The sequence below is a fragment of the Pseudopodoces humilis genome, chromosome 24, assembly GCF_049639895.1.
Source record: "Pseudopodoces humilis isolate 2021_Gansu_Grassland_sample_001 chromosome 24, ASM4963989v1, whole genome shotgun sequence".
NCBI lineage: Eukaryota > Metazoa > Chordata > Aves > Passeriformes > Paridae > Pseudopodoces > Pseudopodoces humilis.
Genome location: NC_142223.1, coordinates 5,856,403 through 5,875,107, shown reverse-complemented (window position 1 = coordinate 5,875,107; position 18,705 = coordinate 5,856,403). Strand labels below are relative to the sequence as shown.

Here is an 18,705-nt window from a genome sequence, read left to right as displayed (position 1 = left end):
GTCTATTAGGGCTTGGCTACCCCAATGCGTCCGCTTATGTAGATTATCTAAAATTTGGAAAGCTATTGATTTTGATAACACTTCTCTTCCATCAGGTAAATGCCAGTTCCCTTCTTTATTTTTAGTGCACCCCATTTGAGCGAGTTTCTGTTCTTCTTTTGGGGTGAGTACGAAAATTTCCAATTCGGGCATCAATGGCTCCACTTTCCTTTCCTTTAACACTAATTCTCGTAATGCCACCCGCTTAGCTTCCTGATCTGCCGCATTATTTCCCCTTGTTTTGTAGTCTATCCCCTTTTGGTGTCCTTTTAGGTGTACTACAGCTAGCCTTACAGGTCCTCGCAAGGCAACTAAAACTGCTTTTATTAGCCCTTGATGAATCAAATCTTTCCCTTGTGAGTTGATTAATCCCCTTTCTTCCCATATTTTCCCAAAAGTATGTATCACCCCATAACTATATTTGGAGTCCGTGTAAATTGTCCCAACCTTTCCCTTTAATCTCTTTAGAGCTTGTAGGATGGCATATAGTTCACAAGCTTGTGCTGACCAAGAGCTGTTCAGTGGTCCCGATTCTAAAATCTTAAGTGTCTTCCCGTCTATAACCGCGTATCCCGATTTTCTTTTCCCTTCAATCACTCTGGAGGAACCATCCATGAAGATTCTTTCCCCATCGTCTAATTCTTCTTCCTCCAGGTCGGGTCTAATCTTTGTCTGTTCCTCAATGGTCTGGAGACAATTATGTGCTAGTTCTGACTCTTCAGACCCTCCATATAAAAATTGGGCAGGGTTTTGGAGGCTCGTTGTTTCTAAAGTTAAATTCGGAGCTTCCAATAAGATTCCCTCATATTTAAGTAGATGGGAGTCTGATATCCATTTCTCAGCTTTCTGCTGCAACACACCCCGAATGTTATGAGGAGACAACACTTTTATGTTGCTGTTAAAGGTGATTTTTCTGGCCTCTTCTACTAATAAGGCACATCCTACAATCACTTGCAAGCAGGTAGGCCATCCTCTACTTACAGGATCTAATAATTTTGACAAGTAGCCTACCGGCTTCTTTTTCCCAGCCCATTCTTGGGTCAGGACCCCATATGCTGTCCCATCGTTCACATTTACAAATAGATAAAAAGGCCGGTCCAGATCAGGCAGGCTTAAAACTGGGGCATTTATCAGATCTTCTCGTAATGCCTGAAGGTTCTCCTCATCTCGCTGAGTCCAAGTAATTAAACCCCCAATAGTCAGTTTATGGTATAAAAATTTAACCTTACTGCTGTAGTTTTCGATCCATTGTCTACAATATCCTACTAAACCTAGGATCTGTCTAATTTGTCTTTTATTTTTGGGAGGTGGTAATAACAGAATTCCTTTTATCCGTTCGGGGTCTATTTTCTTCTCTCCTTTATTGATGTAATGTCCCAAATACCTTACTTCTTCTTCTACAAACTGTAGTTTGATTTTTGACACTTTGAGACCTTTTAGTCCCAAGAAATTAAGAAGTCCGATACTTTCTCTCCTAACCTGTTCCTCTTCCTTACCCGCAATCAACAGATCATCCACATATTGGATGAGAGTAATGCCTGAAGTAGGCTTATATTCTTGTAAAATGTGTTCTAGCGCTTGTCCAAATAAGTTGGGGGATTCGGTAAAGCCCTGAGGTAAAACCATCCACCTCAATTGTTGTTTTCTCCCGGTGTCAGGATCCTCCCATTCAAACGCGAAGTAATCCCGGCATGATTCATCTAAGGGACAGGCCCAAAATGCATCTTTTAAATCAATCACACTATACCATAGATTTTCAGGGCCTAATTTACTTAACAATGTATAAGGGTTGGCCACTACGGGAAATCGAGAAATGGTTCTTTTATTTATTTCCCGCAAATCGTGTACTAGTCGATATGTCCCATTAGGCTTCTTTACGGGCAAGATGGGAGTGTTAAATGGGGACATGCAGGGTTCTAACAGTCCCTGATTTATGAGTCTCTCTATTTCTGGTTTTAATCCTTTCCTACCTTCTAGTGAAATAGGGTATTGTCTGATTTTAATCGGAAGTTCTGGATTTTTGATTTTTACCGTAAAAGGGGGTATCTCTAGTCGCCCTACAGTCTCCGGGGTATACCAAACCTCAGGGTTAATCATCTTTTCATCTTCTACTCTGAAGGGACAAAGCTTTATTTTTATTTCTTTATTCCCTACTTCCAAGTTTATTCCTAGTTCAATTATTAAATCCCGACCTAATAAGTTAAACTCGGCTTCAGGTACTACTAAAAGATTCCCTAACCCTATCTTAAATTCCGTTTCTACCGCTTCATCCTTAACAATTCCAACTTTAAAGGGTTCTCCCTTAGCTCCTACAACCAGGGCTGTCTCTCTGGAGAGTTTACATCCAGAGGGCAATTTTTGTACGGTAGATCTCTCAGCCCCCGAGTCTACCAAAAATTCTATTTCTTCTCGGTGGGGACCCACTTTTAGTTTTATCAAGGGCTCACGATGTTTCTGAGTCCACAACAAATATAAATAGAGCCCCTGACACCCCTAATCTTCCTTAAACATTTTTTCATCCTGCACCTTAATCCTGCAGTTTCTTTTTAGGTGTCCCTTCTTCCCACAATAAAAACAATTCCTTTCCTCTTTTCTTTCTTTCACTCCTCCATTTCCCTCTCGGCTTGGGGGCTTCCCCCGAAATGGCCGTCTTTCCTATCCAATTCCCTACTTTCCCTGACTGCCGCAACCATCATCCTAACTTGTCTCTTACAGCTTTCGTCCTCTCTCCTGACATAAACTTTCTGCGCTTCTCTAAGAAGTTCGTCTAATCCTCTGTCTTGCCAATTTTCAATTTTCTCTAATTTCTTCCGTATGTCGTCCCAGGCCTTAGCAACAAACTGGGTCTTTAATAAGGCTTGGCCTAACTGAGTGTCTGGATCCAAACCAGAATACATTTGCAAGTTTTTACGCAATCTTTCCAGCCACTCATTGGGAGATTCTTCCTTCTTTTGCCTCTCATTAAAGGCCTTATTGATATTTTGACCCCTGGGAACCGCTTCCCTAATTCCTTGAATAATTATAGTGCACAAATCCTGCATGTGCGTCCTATGATCTCCGTTCTGGTGGTCCCATTGAGGCCTCTGCAGGGGCCATTTTATGTCCGCCTGGGGTCCTTGTGCATGTTGAGCGTCCCAGATACGCATCCCTGCAGTCCTAATCATGTTCTTCTCTTCAGTGGTAAATAATATATTTAAGATGGACTGCAGTTCATCCCAAGTGTAAATATTAGGGCCTAAAAATTGATCTACTCGTTCAGCAACTCCCAGAGGATTTTCTAAAATCTTTCCCATCTCCTTCTTAAATTCCCTAACATCCCCCGAACTTAGAGGTACTGAAATAAATCCCATCTGTGGATTAGGACCTCCCATGGGCACCTCTCTTAACGGAAACAAATTTTGTTGCCGCGCACGGCTCCTAGTTCTGGGTCCCTGATCTTGGCTTCCTTCTTGACTATTTGGTCTTTCTTGTAGCCTTCAATCTCCCTGATTATCTAACTCCGGCTCCGGCTGTGGCGGTGGGGGAGCCATTGGTTGCGGTGGGATATAAGGTGGGGGTCCCACGGGAAGATCCTCCTCCTGTCGGGACTTTTGTTTTTTACTTTCCGGGTCTATTTCTGATAATTTAAAAATTGAGACTCCCGGTCCCCCTGGGCGTGTAACCCAAACTGCTGCATATTTGCTCTCCTCTTGATTGAACGGAGTTTTAGTATTCACCCAAATATTTAACTTTTGCTGCACCCAATCCTCAGTAGAACCAAACTTTGGCCACCATACTGCCTTATCAATCTGCTTTCCTCCCCAAACTTCCACACAATAATAGATCATTTTGGCTTTATCTTTATTCCCAGTCCCGGGATAATACTTCCACATCTCCAGCATAAATCCCAGTGGGGAGTCCCTGGGTACTGGAGGACGCTTCATGGGTAAAGGGGGCTTGCTTCTCCCTTGTCCCATCTTCCGGAGTGCCTTCTCTCGATCGTGTGTGCGCCTCACTCGTTTCACTCGCTTCCCCTGGTTCGTGACCCACATCCTCGCGGACAATGGGAAATGCACTACTGAGGGTCCACACTCGCTTGGAGAATCCGGCTACCAGTTCCCATCTCAAACACACAATCCACAATCGCCACACTCCGGGATCCCGACCCCGACCGAACGGATACCCCTGCCAAACAGGCAGTCACTTACGCGTCCGCGTCCCACGTCTTCGTCCGGACTTTTGTGCACAAAATTTTAAGGGGTCGACCGGTCCTTCCTTGCCTCCCTGTTTTTAATTTGGGTTCATCGGTGGGAGTAGGGCAAGCGACCGAAGCCTGGGCCGCCGACTGCGGCGGGGCGCCTCCCCAAGCTTCAGTATCTCACCAATATTCCCATCCGAGTCACGGCACCAATTGTTATAGATTTTATTAATTAACAAGAGTCGAAGAAGCCAATCAACAAATTTTATTAATTACAGCAAGCAAAACAAGGAGGCAATGCAGCGCTGGGCGACAGGGGGATCTCCGTCCTGCCAACTGCCGCGCCTACTGGAGTTCCGGTCGGTCCTTTTAAGTCGCTCACGAGCCTATCATTGTGATACTTCCGGAGTACTCTGCGCATGCTTTGAGGCTGTTGCTGGGGCATTTAACTGTCTTGCTTCACTTCTATTTCTCTTGGTTTCTGGAAAGTACCACTTATACAAACATGTTAGTCTTTACAAACGAATCTAACCACATCTTACTTAACGAACACATATATTCTATTACAGTAACCACATCTTATGAACAAACATACTCTATTACAATAACCACATCCTAGTTAATGAACAAACATACTTCATTACAGGGAGTGGGTCAGGGATGGTTCCAGAGGGGCACCAGGGGGGGATTTTTGTGCCCCCCCTCGTGCTGGGGATTTTTGGGGGAGCACCAAAGCCCCCCTGGGGCTTCCTCCCCGGTTTTGGGGACGTCTCAGTGCCAGCTCTTGGTGGCTTCCTGTGGTTTCTCAGCAGTGACAGATCCCCAGAGAAGCTGAGCAGGGACCTCAACGTCCCCCTTCAGACCTGAGCTCTGGTAAGTCATATTTCTATCTCAATTTATTATTTTAGTCTTTACAGGGCACAGAAGTACTAAATTTTAATCCTGTTTGGGTTTTCAACAAGCTGCAGGCTCAGGTCTCTCCCCTTTATAACGACCACAGTGCAGAAATAGCTGCAATTGAGTTTTTTGCACTTGTTTTTCAGCTTCTGGTCTGTTAAAAACCCAAATTTAGCAACTGAGCAGCCCAGGCTAGAGTTAAGGAGTAAATTACCTGGAAAACTCTGGAAAAAGAACTATTGAGGGTGTTCATTTTTTGTTTTTACATCCCAAAGCAGCTGTTAAAAATAATGGAAGGACAACAAATGAAAGGAGATGCTCTCTGAACCCTCAGCAGAGAATTCCTGCACAAACTCCACGTACAAACAATTTTGATGTCCTTCATTAATACTCATTTTCTGGGGGCTTCTCCATTCTTTTCCTGTTTATATTGTGGCATTATTGGTCCTTTTCAGTTTGAGCACCCCCTCCACGGGGAGATTGTGACAGTGATGTTTCAAAATCAGAAAAAAAAAATCAGGAAAAAAACCCCACAAGTGACCAAAGTTCAGAGACACAACCACAGATTTACATGAAAAAATATAATTATTTAATCAACTCCAAATCCAGTGGGAATTTTGATGTTTCATGTATGCTTGTAAATGAAATAGGGTCCAAAAAAAGGAGGTCGGGGGACTTAAAATGAAACCACGTGTTTTTTTTCTTTTTTCTCATGTTCTTTTATCATTTTTTTGTCTCTTACCTCATGTTTTTTGTCTCTTATGTTTTTATCATTTTTTGTCTCTTTTCTCATGTTTTTTTCTCTTTTTGCATGTTTTCTCATTTTTTCATTTTTTCTCATGTTTGTACAGTTTTTTCTCTTTCTTCGTGTTTTCATGCTTTTATATCTCTTTTCTCATGTTTTTCTTGTTTTTTTGTAATTTCTCATGTTTTTAGTATGTTTTTTTTCTTTTTGCATGTTCCTTTCTCATTTTTTGTCCTTACTCATGTTTTTATAATGTTTTTTATGTTTTTTCACGTCTTTTTCACATGTCTTTTCTCATGTTTTTGTCTCTTTCCTCATGTTTTTATCAATTTTTTTGCCTCTTTTCTTATGGTCTTTTCTCACATTTCATGCATCTGGGGCAGTTCTGACTTCCTGAGATAAACAGCTCTTGGGAGGAAGTGTGAACTGAGCATTTCCGTTGGAAAGCAACACCAGCCTTTGTTTCGGCGCTTTCAGTGCCTCCCTTTGGGGACATTGTGCACATCGTGGATGACTTTAATTCCTCCCTGCCTGCAAGGTTGAGATGCCACAATTTGATTTATTTACCCAGATTTCTCTTCTGTTTGATGGGAGCTGCACTGTTGGGGTGTAGTTCATTGCTCAGGTGACCTGGATGAGAGTTCTGCTCATGCAGTGCCTCTTTTCCCCATCTCACATAAAAAATTCAGTCCTTTAGGCTGCTTTTGGAGCAGGTGAGTGGTGGTTTCCCCCCATGGAGAAGGTTTATGGTGTTGAAAATTCACCCAATGTGGACATTTCCCCTCATCCCCTTCCATCAGCTCCTCTGGAGCTGCAGCCTTGTCACCTTGGGATGATTTTAATGCCACTAAAGGCTCTGTCCACTGGGAAAACTCAAATATTTGTGGTTGAAATGGTTTCTTTTTTCCTTTTTAGGGACACTGCTTCCCATCTAAACCCCCCCAAGCTCTGACCTACAGACCTGAGCATCACTGTGGGGTGAAACTTCAGCTCCCACCCACAAGGGATGAAATAATACTCCAGGAGTGAGGGATGAGTTAAGACTTCACCGCATGTGAAGGGAATAATTCCTGGAGGGAATCATTCCTGCTCTCCAACAGGAACCATGGCAGGGATTTCCTGGGCTGAGGGAGTCTCTAATGGGACACATTTCCCAATTTCCAATGGGACAAAAGCCAGCTCTGGAGGTGCTTTGGGGGCAGATATGCAGCACTCCCTGTTTGCTGTCAGCTACAGTGCAGTGCTGGTGCTGGGGCTGGTGGGCAATGCCCTGTCCCTGTCCCTGCTGTCCTGCCGAGTGAAGCCCCTGTCCCACTCCTACATCCTCCTGCTGCACCTGGCCCTGCTGGACACTCTGTTCCTCGCTCTGCTGCCTCTCCAGATCCACGCCCAGCTGCTTGGGGACACCTGGACCTTTGGGGACACGGCCTGCAGGGTCACCCAAGCTCTGTTCTGCCTCCACGTGTCCCTCAGTGTTGCCTTTTTCGGCTGCCTCGGCCTGGATCTGTGGCTGGCAGTGCTGCACCCCTTCACCTCCATCCAGCTCAGGGCCACCCACTACATGCTGGTGGCCACAGCCCTGTGGGTGGTGGCCCTGGCTGCCACTGTTCCACTCGTGCTGCACAGGAGAGGGGTGAGGAGCTGCTTTGGGAACTTCCCTGGGAGCTGGGCTCACCCCACAGCCCCTCACACCATCCTGGCTTTCATTTTTGGGGTGGCTGTCCCATTTTCCATCATCCTGCTGGGCCTGCCGCTGGTGGCCAGGAGCGTGTGGCAGAGCCGGCGCAGAGCTGCCAGGAGGAAGGCCCTGGGCACCATCTCCATCATGCTGGGCATTTGTGCCCTCTGCTTCCTGCCCCAGCACCTCACCCAGCTGCTGCAGTTCCTGCGGGGGATCCAGGAGGAGCCGCTCCCCAGCCTGATCCCCAAGATCCAGAGGGTGACCGAGGCCCTGGCGAGCTGCAGCTGCTGCCTGAACCCCCTCCTGTACCACTTCCACTCCTCCAGCAGAGCCTGGCGCTGCCCCTTCAGGCTCAGCCTCAGGTCCAAGAGGGTGTTCACCATCTGTGATCACAATTTTGGGGACCCTTCCTGGGGCTGCAAGTCCAGGCAGACGCATGGAAGGAAAATCCACGGGGGATGGAACCAACTGATCCACTCCAGGTACACACAGAGCTGATATTTCTGATTATTTCCTTCAAAAAAAGCCTGGAAAACCCATTTTTTCCCATGTGGTGGCTGTTAAAGCAGATGGAGATTTTGATCAGAAAACGGACAATCCTTGGGGGGGCCGGAGCCTTGGATAGGCCTCCAGAGCACTCCTGGGTTTGTGTTCAGGGATGTTTTGGGCTCAATCTATTGAATTTTGGGGTTGGTAGAACCTGGGGCTGTTTCCTAGGAAGCAGCACATCCCAGGAAGTGGGGGATTTGAAGGAAATCCAGGAAACTGCTGGATCCAGGCAGCCCTGCTGGGCTTTTCCCTGTTTTCCTGCTCCCTCACAGGCTGCTGCCCACATTCCACAGCCAAATAGGGGCTTCTCATCATGCCTTGGCTTCCCAGGGAATATTCCAGGATTTCCAGGCTGTGGATTCAAGCTGGACACTGATGAACGGAGGTTTAGAAGGGAGAAAATATTTGATAAATCCCAGGATTTAGCAGTCAGTGGTAAACAAGCTCCTCTCCCCACACACTCAGCCCAGCTCTTTACACTGTGTGGTCTTAAGTGTCCAAAGTTCTTTTTTCCACTGACATTAGGTGATACAAACACAACTCCCTGACCTTTCCTCCCCCCTTTTCTTGTATTAACAGCCCCCACGTGGTTTCTGAGAACTGCCGAGTTTCCATCCCCTATGAAACGTGAGACTATGGAGAAATTTTTTCATTTGTGGGCATTTCTGAGGCACCAGAAAACCATAGGCCTGGCTTAAAACCTGCTTAGAACCAAGTTTATTCCAAAGGATGTGGGGTTTTGGGTATAACAGAGGCACAGGCTCAGTTCTGCTCCTTCAAACATCACTCTGAGAGCAGCAGATCAACAAAAATCAGGATCTGAATTTCCAAGTTCAGCCTAAAATTCACCCTATGCCCAGGTGCTTGTCCTTGATTGGACACCTCTTACTAATTACTGTTAAAAGCCCAGGTTGGCCTCTGGCCTCTCCCATCCTCTATTTTGCTCTTAGCTCAAAGCAATTTTAAAATCTTGGTGAGAAAATCAGCTCCAACTTTTCTAAACTCTGGAAAACAACAATCCCTGTGTTCCCTGGGAGGGTTTGGGGGAAATCCTGGCACTGTGAGAGCCCCAGAGGAGCATCAGCCCAAAATAATCCTTTACCTTTAGCAGAAATTGCTATTTTTATCCCATTTCTAGGCTATCGGAAATCCTCCCAGCACTGGAGAAGGATTTGTTTTATCAGCCAAGCACAATTATGGATAAAGGTAAAAAAATGGATTGAAGGCTCCTTGCAGCTGGCCCAGAGGGAAAGATGGGGAATTAAAGAACTTTTGCTGCTTGGTTATCAGCACATTTAGGGATTTTCACTTTCTATAGGGTCTGTGATGCTTTTATGTTTTGAATTTTAATTGTTTCAGGCAGTACTGAGGGGTTTTTAAGGGAAATCAGCTGTGGGAGGGGAGAACACTGAGTAACTTTTACTTTAATGTGTAAACAAGTCAAAAATTGCTCCTCGGGTCTGTCTCAAAACAGGTTCTTGATTCCCTGGATATTTTTTTTCCAAGGGGGAAAATCCCAGTGCTGGTGCCTGTCACTGCAGGAATTGGACAAACACTGGAATTCTTTTATTAAAACCAAGCACAAAAAAGCATTGACAGTGTAAACAAAATAAAATCTGACTCTGTGACCCACCCTGGGCTGGGCTCTGCTCTCAGGGGGTGCTCTGAGGCAGCCCTTTCTTCAGGAGGGATGTGAGATAACTGCCAAGCTCTTCATCCTAAAGGGATAAAAAAAATAGGATGAGAGCAAAATCTTCCTGTGATTGTCCTATTTGGGGCAGTAAATTCAATTTTGGTACCTAGAAATGGACTGAGAGAATTCCTGGACCTTGCAAGATCTAATGTGAACTGTGTTTAAAAATTGAAACAATCCACAAATAACAAACTATTGGTGTGAAACTCCTACTTCTCAAAGGACCTGAGGGGTTTCCTTTGAGGAAAAGCCCCATTTTTGCTTGAAGTCAAGGAATAAACTGATTTTATTGCTTTGCCTTCCAAAGGCATTTCCTTGCTGTCAAGAAAGAATTTAATAATCCAGCCACAGAAAGTGAAGATGATGGGATGACTGTCAAATAAAAGAATGTTAGGATCAGAAAGAGTTGTCTACTTGCTTTAAATTTTCCAAGTAAGAAATACAACCTGAAATACTCAGCAGAGCTCAAAACACAGAGAGAAATGAACTGGAAGTGGAATTACCCCAGAAGTTCTCTGCTTCAGTGGGCCCAGAGAGCTCCCGTTAAACCATTTCTGCTCAACCCCAGATGGTCACAAAACAGCAGGGACTCCCCTCGTTTTCCAAACTCCTTCAAAGCCAGAGGAGGAAGGATTCCCCAGTGCAGAAATGGTTTGGGATGGAAGGAATTCAGGTCAGAAATGAGGAATTCCCACCTGGTAAGTCCAGGACACGAGCAGGACTTTGGTTCCTTGATCCTCCGAGTGCGCCGTGGCCTGGATCAGAATGGACTCCACAGTGATGGAGCCATCAGGGAGATGCTGCACTGAGTAATCCTTCAGGATCCTGCAGAGAGAGGAGACAGGGCATTTCTTTGGAATGCTGGGTCACCCCTGGGTCTTCATCCCAAATCCCAGCCTGTTCCTCTCTTGGCTGTGTCTGAGCCAAAGGAAGGGAAAAGGGGCTGATGCACTTATGAAACACTGATGCATTCTGGTGTTTCCATTAATCATGGAGGATTTCCTGAAGAAATTATTTCTGCAGGCTCTACAGCTCCAACCTGAGCCCTGCTCTGAGCAAAGAACTCAGAATGCGGCAAATGCACAGAGGGAAAAACAACTTTTAAGGTTCTGCTGTTGCCAGCTCAAAGGATCGGCTGCCTGTGCTACAGCTGAGCTGCCTGGATTGGGAACAATCAACTCCATCCTGGGGGATAAAAAATCAACTCCATCAATCCTGAGGGATTAAAAACCCTTGCCAGGGAAGCAGAGCTCACCCCTTGAGGTGGTTGTAGACCCTGAGCACGGTCTCATGCTCCTTGCGTGGGTCCTGGATGTGGACACGACAGGTGAAGCGCAGCTGATGCTCTGCCAGCCCCAGCTCCTTCAAGGCCTGCTCAGGGGAAACCAGCCGGAAACTCTATGGGGAAAAAGGGATAAATCCATGGAGAAGCAGTCCTCTGAGCTTTGTGGAGTTGTGTTGCTGCCCTGTGGTCAGGGGAAGCAGGGAAGACTGTTCCCTTTCCATGCTGAAACATTGCCGTGTGTTTGTCACTGCTGAGGGCGGGCAGCAAAGGGAGAGCGAGGCTGGGACAAAACATCCAGCTAAATAATAATAAATAAATATTTAACATGATCAAGTTGGTCTCTGGAAGACGGTTTAACCTCTAGCAGGGGAGTGATGTTTGAAAATAAAGATGAGGTTGAAGATGAGGCATCTTCTTTGTGAGGAAACACAATTGCTCATCGTGATTTGGGTTCCCTGTGCACCTAAAAACTTGACACCACCTTCAGAGGATACCAAAAAAACACCCTCAGAGGAAACAAAACAGCCTCAGAGGGCACAAAACACAGAGGACATGAAAAACACCCTCAGAGGGCACAAAACACCCTCAGAGGGCTCAAAACACCCTCAGAGGACACAAAACACCAAGAGGCCACGAAACACTCTGAAAGGGCACAAAAAAACACCCTGAGAGGACAGAAAACACCCTGAGAGGTCACAAAACACCCCAAGAGGATACAAGTCAAGCACAAGGACTCTTTCACTCACATTGTCCTTCATGAGTAACGTGCCATGCATCAGCTTTGGCTTCTTGGCATCTGGTAAAGGACCTAAAGCAAAGCCAGGAGGAGAAAAACACATGAGGTGCTGGTTTTTCACCCAAAACTGCTCTAGGACTGAGGCTGGGGCTCTGAGGCCCTGCTGAGGTTCAGACATTGGAATTTTACACCTTTCTTCTCTTTTCTGTTCAATGCATCAATGGTGTTTAACCATTATCAGAAATACTGACACCTAAGCAATAATATTTAGAGCAACTCCCTCTTTTCCCAGAGCACTTCCTGATGGAAGAATTAGATTATTTTTCTAAAATTCAGTTTATAAAAGTAATTCCAGCTTTCCCAAACCAAGCTGCTACAAGCACTCAAGGGTAGCAAACCAGGCAGGGTGTGCACATTGATTTTAAATGTTATTAAATATAAATGTACAGCTTTCTACCAACAGCAGCAGGGAGGAAAACTGGGGGTGGGAAGTATCACCTATGGCTGTTTCCCTTTTGAGGAGGCCCAGGGAGATGTCCACAGGGATGCAGGGGTTGGTGAGGATGGTGGTGGTCTCTCCATTGGCTGGCATAAAGCAGCTGACATCTGCAAAGGAAACAGCAGCAACAAAACTTCAGTTCCAAGGGGGTCACTGCAGTTAACTGGGCTTAATTAATGCTGATTAAGATGTTACAGGCATCTGTTCTTTGAGGGGAGGTGTAAATGCCACACCTAACCACACTGAGGGAAGAAAAATGTGATTTTCAAGCTCTGATGCCATTCCCTCCCCCCCATGGATACCTACGGAATTCCTGCTCGATTTTCTGCTTCAGGAACTCCATTTTCTTGGCTTCCCCGTGCACCAGGAGCACATTCCTGGGCTCAGCCTGGCGGATCAGCTGCATGATGCCCTTGGCATCGGCATGGGCACTGAAGGACATGTACTCCACCTGCATCTTCACTTCCAGCTGGGAGGAGCAGAGCACAGGATTTAGAAGTTGGAAATTCCTTTGGAACACACCCAGAACCCTCTCAATTTACTTAAGAGGACGAAGGAGAAAACCTAAATTCTCTTAACAAAAAGCTGTCATACCTTAAAGGCTCAAACTGCCCCATTTCAGACAATATTTGTCACATGAACAAAGCAAATATTGAAGGTCAGCTGGTGTTTTATTACCCAAATCTGCTTAAAAATTTATCATTTATCAATTTTACCTATTTGCCTCATTAGGACTCATTATTAAACAGCGTAAAGTGCCCCTGAAAGTTTTATGGTAGAAGCAAAGGGCTCCTCAAAGTTTTTTGGTAGAAATTAATGCAAAAAGGGAAAAAAACCCAAATACAACTTTGCTAAAGTGAAAGGGAAAAAAGCCAAAACAAGTGCAACTCCAAATCCAAAGATTATTTTGAGGTATTTTCAGTGCTGGAAATTGAAAACCCAACTTACCATTTGTCTTCCTTCCATCTCCAGCTTCCTTTGCCCACTGAGGATCTTGTGGCCCACAGTTCCCTGGACGCAGTAGCCAGGCATGATCACCTGGGAAAAAAGAACAGGAAAATCAACAATTCCATGGATTTGATCATCGTAATAGTCACAAATTTAGAGCCTGAATGTCCTGGTTCAGAGAGGACTTGTGTCCTTTAATTCCAGCTCCTCAGGAAAAGCTTTGCTACAATCTCAGTACTTTTAACTCACATCAACATAAAACATCACCCCAAAAAAACCATTTCTTACCATATTCTTCTCATTCCCTGCCCATTTCCTGAAGATTTGGAGGGACTGTCCTGCATGGAGCATTCCAGGGGTTGCAAACACCACCTGGAAGTCAAAGATGTGCCATAAATCACTATAGAAAACCATTTTTTCCATGATTTATAGCAATATCTTAGAACTGTGCAGAGTATCCATCAATACCCATCACCAACACTGCACAAATATGGATTTTTGCTGTTTGATTTTCTTCCCACTCTGTCTAAAATTCCCAGGGTCTGACCCACTGTTTTAGAAAATAAAAACAATATTCCCTGTTTTAGGAAATATTTGTGAGCATTCCCAGTGTCTGATGGAAAACTCAGAGTGGTTTTTTAATGGTACCAAACAAACCAGAATTAAAGCAGCAATAAAAGATTGTGTGGAAAAGAAAACCCTGGTTTGAATTTTCATTTTCTCTGGGTGTTTCACCTTTAATGAAATAAAACCAGAAAGAGATGTAATATTTACAGAGATGGCCTGGCCACAGAGGTTTTTATGTGGGATTGATGGGATGGAGGATGCTTAGGACGCTTTTCCCACCAGGATTTGGGATCACACTGGAATAAAAGAGCTGCCAGACCCCCAGTCCCTCACCAGCACCCACCTACCATAGGCCCTGGGTTGTCTGCAAAGGCTCTGTCAAAGGCTTTGATGTGTTTGAACTCAAACATGTTCCTCTGCACGAAAGTTTTCCGGATTTTCTGGTTAGTCCAGGTGATGAAGAGTTTGTAATAATGATTCGCCTTCTCTGTCAGGCCCGTGGAAAAGTAAATTGGAGCTTTCAAGTTCATCCTTTCCCTGCAAAAGAAGTGACCTATGAGGGGTAAAGTAAATCCTGGCTATCCAGAAAGCTGTGGAATGTCCCAAGGTTGTTTTTTTTGGGGTGTATTTCCCTATTTTCATGAGCCCTAAATCAGTATTTTAACAATGCTACACCCCCATGCAGGTTTTAGTGCCCTTCTTCTCACTACAGACAAATTCCTGCCACTTTCAACATTCATCAGACACAGAAGATCCCAAAAAGCAGGTGGGACATGCCCAGGCTGCACTCACCAGAAAGTTTCCAATAAAATACAAAGCTCCTGGGCACGTCCAAGGGCGAAAACTGGGATGAGAACCTGGAATAGAGGTGGAATTCAGAGTGTGAGAAAGCCAAACAGCATAAAATGCACTGTGGGTATTATTTCTGAACAAATCCCTCTCACTTCTTGATATTCTTCCAATTCCCAGGAATGTTTTGCAGTTTGGAATGAAAGGCACAGGCTCAGCTCTGCCTGCACCGAGGGGAATTTCCTTCCTGGAGGATATGAAATCAGGATTTGTTGGTATTGTTGAGGATTTGTAGAGAGCAACAAATCTGTGGGAGAGGCCACTGTACCTTCCCTCCTCTTTCCACAGTCTCATGGACTTTCTTCAGGAAATCCCTTTCCCTGCAGCGTTTGGAATCCCTGATGGTGGTGGCATAGGTGGATTCACTGATCAGCAGATCAGGGCGGCATTTATCAATCCAGGCAGCTCTGAACAGAGGGAATTTCAACCAAAAATCTCATTAGGAAATGGTTTCTGGCATTTTTAATCTGAAGGTCTCCAAGCTGTTTTGGGGAATGTCACTGTGTCCACAGGAAATGGAAATAAAGTGTGTCTTGGGAATTCTGTGACAGCTTTAATTATTCCAGCTCAAAACTGAAATTACAGACCTTGAAAAGCAACATTTATCCAGTTTTAAATGCATTAAAATATTCATCTGAATAGCAGGGATGTTACACACCTCTCATATATGCCAATGAAAATACATATATGGCAGATTTATAACGTTATAACACATAAGCGTTGAAGTTTGTGATTAATAATCTCTTAGAAAGTAAAAACACCAGGAAAAAACATTTCAAATACTGAAATCCAACTACAGCCCTAAAAACAGATGAATGTGAATATTCAGATTACATTAAGGTCTATCTGGCAGGTTTAATGTAAATATCTTCACTCTCACAATTTAAAATTGCATCTCTATTTCCAGCAGAGATATCATTAAATATTCCAAAGAATTAATTTGATAAGCTCCTACTATTAACAGAAGCTGTGCTGAAATCCTCCAGTCAGAAATCCTCAAAACTCACGGAAATTCAGCTTTTTACTTACCCCAGGTGTCTGTCTGGTGTCATGTTATAATCACCCTGAGGGAAGAAGAGAAACTCAGTGGTATTTTTGAGCCAATGGAGGGATCTATAAATATCTGGAAAGATTTCTAGATAAAAAGAGAGAAATAATTCTAAACCTGGGCATACTCACAGTATACACCACGGACTCACAGCCAACCTTGATCTGGAACATGGCAGCTCCCAGCACGTGGCCTGCATAGTAGGCCTTGATCTCCAGCTCCTCATCCACCTACCCCAACAGCAAAACCCTTCATTAATGCCAGTATTTTCAATTAAAATTGGGGTTTTTTGCCTCCTGCAACACCAGCAAAGCTCCTTCACCTGCACCGTCTGGTGGAGGTGCACAGCCACCACCTTCTTCATGCAGTCTTTGATCATCTGGGAGGTGAAGAAGTTGGTTTCCCCTTTCTTATCCACGGTGATTTTCCTGTAGTCCTCCAGCAGGATGGGGCAGATGGCCTTGGTGGGGTGGGTCATGTAAATGGGGCCATCGTACCCAACCATCTCACTGAAATAGGGCAGAGCCCCACAGTGGTCCAGGTGGAAATGGCTGCAAAATTTAAAAATTAAATTAAATTAAAAAAAAAAACAACTCACAATGGTTACACAGGATTCAGCTTGGGTGGTTTCCAGACCTTTTTAAGCTCTGCAGGACATGGAAAAAGCATGAAGAATATGATAGAATATGAATATGAAAAATATGAGGGATGGGCTTGGGAAGTGTTTGGGATGGCAGGGGACAGCACTAAAAGAGCTGGGACAAGGAAGGTGCCTCACCTGATGATGACACAGTCCAGGAAATCAGTCAGCCTTCCATTCTGGGTGATGTAGGAGAAGTCAGGGAAGCGCCTCTGCAGCCATGGGAAAACAGGCAATCCATCAGGAATGCATCACTGATCCCACAAAAACATGGAGGGAAGGGCCTGGGACTCTGGGAATGTGCTGAGCTCCCTCCAGGCAACACCAGCAGCTTTTATGTGCAGGGAGAGGCAGAAAGGAAGGAGCAGACAGAGAACTGAGCCTTTCATAAATATATTCTATCTTCCAAGTAAAACAGGTGCTGAACACATCCTGCTTCTGAGGCACAAAGCCCCAAAGCTTTCCTGTCACAGCACATTTACTGCTTGAACAAAATCCTACAGAATATTTGTGCCATTATTCCTTTCCTGCTGTGTCAGTGAACCCAAAATCAGGAGTGTCCTTCTCTCTTCCTGGAGCATCAGGAATGTCGTGAGAATCCCACATGGAATGAAGTGCCCTAAAGCTAAGGGCAGGATTCCTGCTCACAGGAAATACAGAGGGTCCAAACCCACGCAGCTGCACTAATAAACATTTTTCCAAAGCCCACGAGCTAGGGAAAGAAGGGCTAGATGGTGGCATTTCATGGAATACTTGAAGGGACATTTTGGGCAGGAAGGGAGATTTTTAAGGGGAAAGAGCAACTCTGCCATAGTCCAGCTCCAGCAGTGGCTGACAGAGCCCAAAAGTGCACCTGGGACGGGGGGGATGGCTGGAGCTGGCCCAGGGGACACTGTGGGACAGGGGGGGATGGCTGGAGCTGGCCAGGGGACACTGTGGGACGGGGGGGATGGCTGGAGCTGGCCCAGGGGACACTGTGGGACAGGGGGGGATGGCTGGAGCTGGCCAGGGGACACTGTGGGACAGGGGGGATGGCTGGAGCTGGCCCAGGGGACACTGTGGGACAGGGGGGGATGGCTGGAGCTGGCCCAGGGGACACTCACATCATCGTTGTAGCCCATGTGCATCCCACAGTCCAGCATCACGTTCTTGCCAGCAATGGACACCAGGATGCAGCTCCTGCCCACGTCCTGCCCAGCACCTGGACACCAGCAAAACACCAATAAAACACCAGCAAAACAGCACTAAAATACCAGCAAAATACCAGTAAAACACCTCTAGGAAAAGCTGCAACTCTTTCAAAAGAAAAATAGGTAAAGGTCTGCACAAACTTCGATCAACTGCAGTTTCAAGGAAGAGAAAAAATCCTTTATCTGGCAAGGATTAGAACTCAACTTCCAGCTCTGCCCTCATTAAGCTTCATTAATTTAAACACACACCAAGCCTGAAAATTATCCATGAGAATAAAGCAGTTCTGCTCAGCACATCTTCTGCCTCTCACTTCAGAATCCATAAAAAAAAGATTAAACACAGAAAACTGAGAAATATTGGTAGGTGAATTAGTGTTCTATCACAATACCACAGTGCCTTTACCAGAACGAATTCATTAATCCTGATTAATTAATCCAAATAGTTATAACTGTCACCGGAAAAACCAATGGAGGGCAGAGAGATGCTGACAGGACAAATCAGGGCACTGCTCCAGCAGCCTGGCCAATATTACCTTGAATACCAAATCCAACAGGTTTTCACTGTTTGTATTTCAAGGCGATTTTAGGCTGGACTTACCCAAGGGAGTGACTTTGATCTCAGGCATTTTTACCCCACTCCAGGTCCCAAAACCGCAGAGAAAATTACTCCACAAGCAGATCCGTGGGAGGCACAAAAAGAGAGAATTTCCCTGGTTTTACAGCCGCCATTTCAATTGTTTTCCAGGACCTGGCCGAAGACTCGAGGAGAGGCCAAACTTTTTCCTGAGGAGAGAAAAAAACACAGGTAAGGTGATAAACAACAACCTGTAGGAAACCGGACCTATTTGCCTTCGATATCCCCCATCACTGCTGAGAGCCAGGAAAACACACATAGAAACACACAAAAACAGACCAAAACAGCACAAAAAACCACACAAAACCGCATAAAAACACACAAAAATCCGCAAACTCACCCAAGCCCGCCCGCAGCCCCTCACAGCGCCCGGCGCCTCGTCCGCGCCTGCGCCGCCCAGCCGCGCCCCGCCCCGCGCGCACCTCGCCCCTCGCGCCCCCCGCGCGGATTGGTCGAGCCGCGGTGACGCACGCAAAGCGGATTGGCCCGCGGGTCGCGGCGGGTGACGGACGCGGTGCTGATTGGCTG

General features: G+C 45.5%; 2 protein-coding genes across 7 annotated transcripts; one reads left to right on the top strand and one right to left on the bottom strand.

Annotated features, from left to right (window-relative positions):
• Window positions 1-6,959: 6,959 nt before the first annotated feature.
• On the top strand, window positions 6,960-13,529 carry LOC102107626 (lysophosphatidic acid receptor 6-like). Of its 6 annotated transcripts, none has more exons than XM_014259205.2 (4): window positions 6,960-8,021; window positions 8,668-8,715; window positions 9,227-9,294; window positions 13,274-13,529. In XM_014259205.2, exons 1-4 carry the CDS (start codon window positions 6,964-6,966, stop codon window positions 13,288-13,290), a joined length of 1,191 nt encoding a protein of 396 aa, XP_014114680.1. In that variant the 5' UTR covers window positions 6,960-6,963; the 3' UTR covers window positions 13,291-13,529. The 6 variants fall into 6 exon arrangements, with proteins under 6 accessions (XP_014114680.1, XP_014114679.1, XP_014114681.1 ...); XM_014259204.2 differs by lacking the exon at window positions 13,274-13,529 and adding an exon at window positions 9,595-9,692; XM_014259206.2 differs by lacking the exon at window positions 13,274-13,529 and adding an exon at window positions 9,563-9,668.
• INTS11 (integrator complex subunit 11) lies at window positions 9,633-18,569 on the bottom strand. Its single transcript, XM_005530437.2, has 18 exons — window positions 18,518-18,569; window positions 18,142-18,326; window positions 17,457-17,554; window positions 16,492-16,565; window positions 16,036-16,264; window positions 15,845-15,943; window positions 15,695-15,729; window positions 14,934-15,072; window positions 14,609-14,673; window positions 14,164-14,353; window positions 13,538-13,621; window positions 13,250-13,339; window positions 12,608-12,770; window positions 12,301-12,408; window positions 11,813-11,874; window positions 11,037-11,179; window positions 10,477-10,606; window positions 9,633-9,806 (listed from the first exon to the last, which is right to left on the bottom strand). Exons 2-18 carry the CDS (start codon window positions 18,167-18,169, stop codon window positions 9,741-9,743), a joined length of 1,803 nt encoding a protein of 600 aa, XP_005530494.1. The 5' UTR covers window positions 18,170-18,326; window positions 18,518-18,569; the 3' UTR covers window positions 9,633-9,740.
• Window positions 18,570-18,705: the final 136 nt, after the last annotated feature.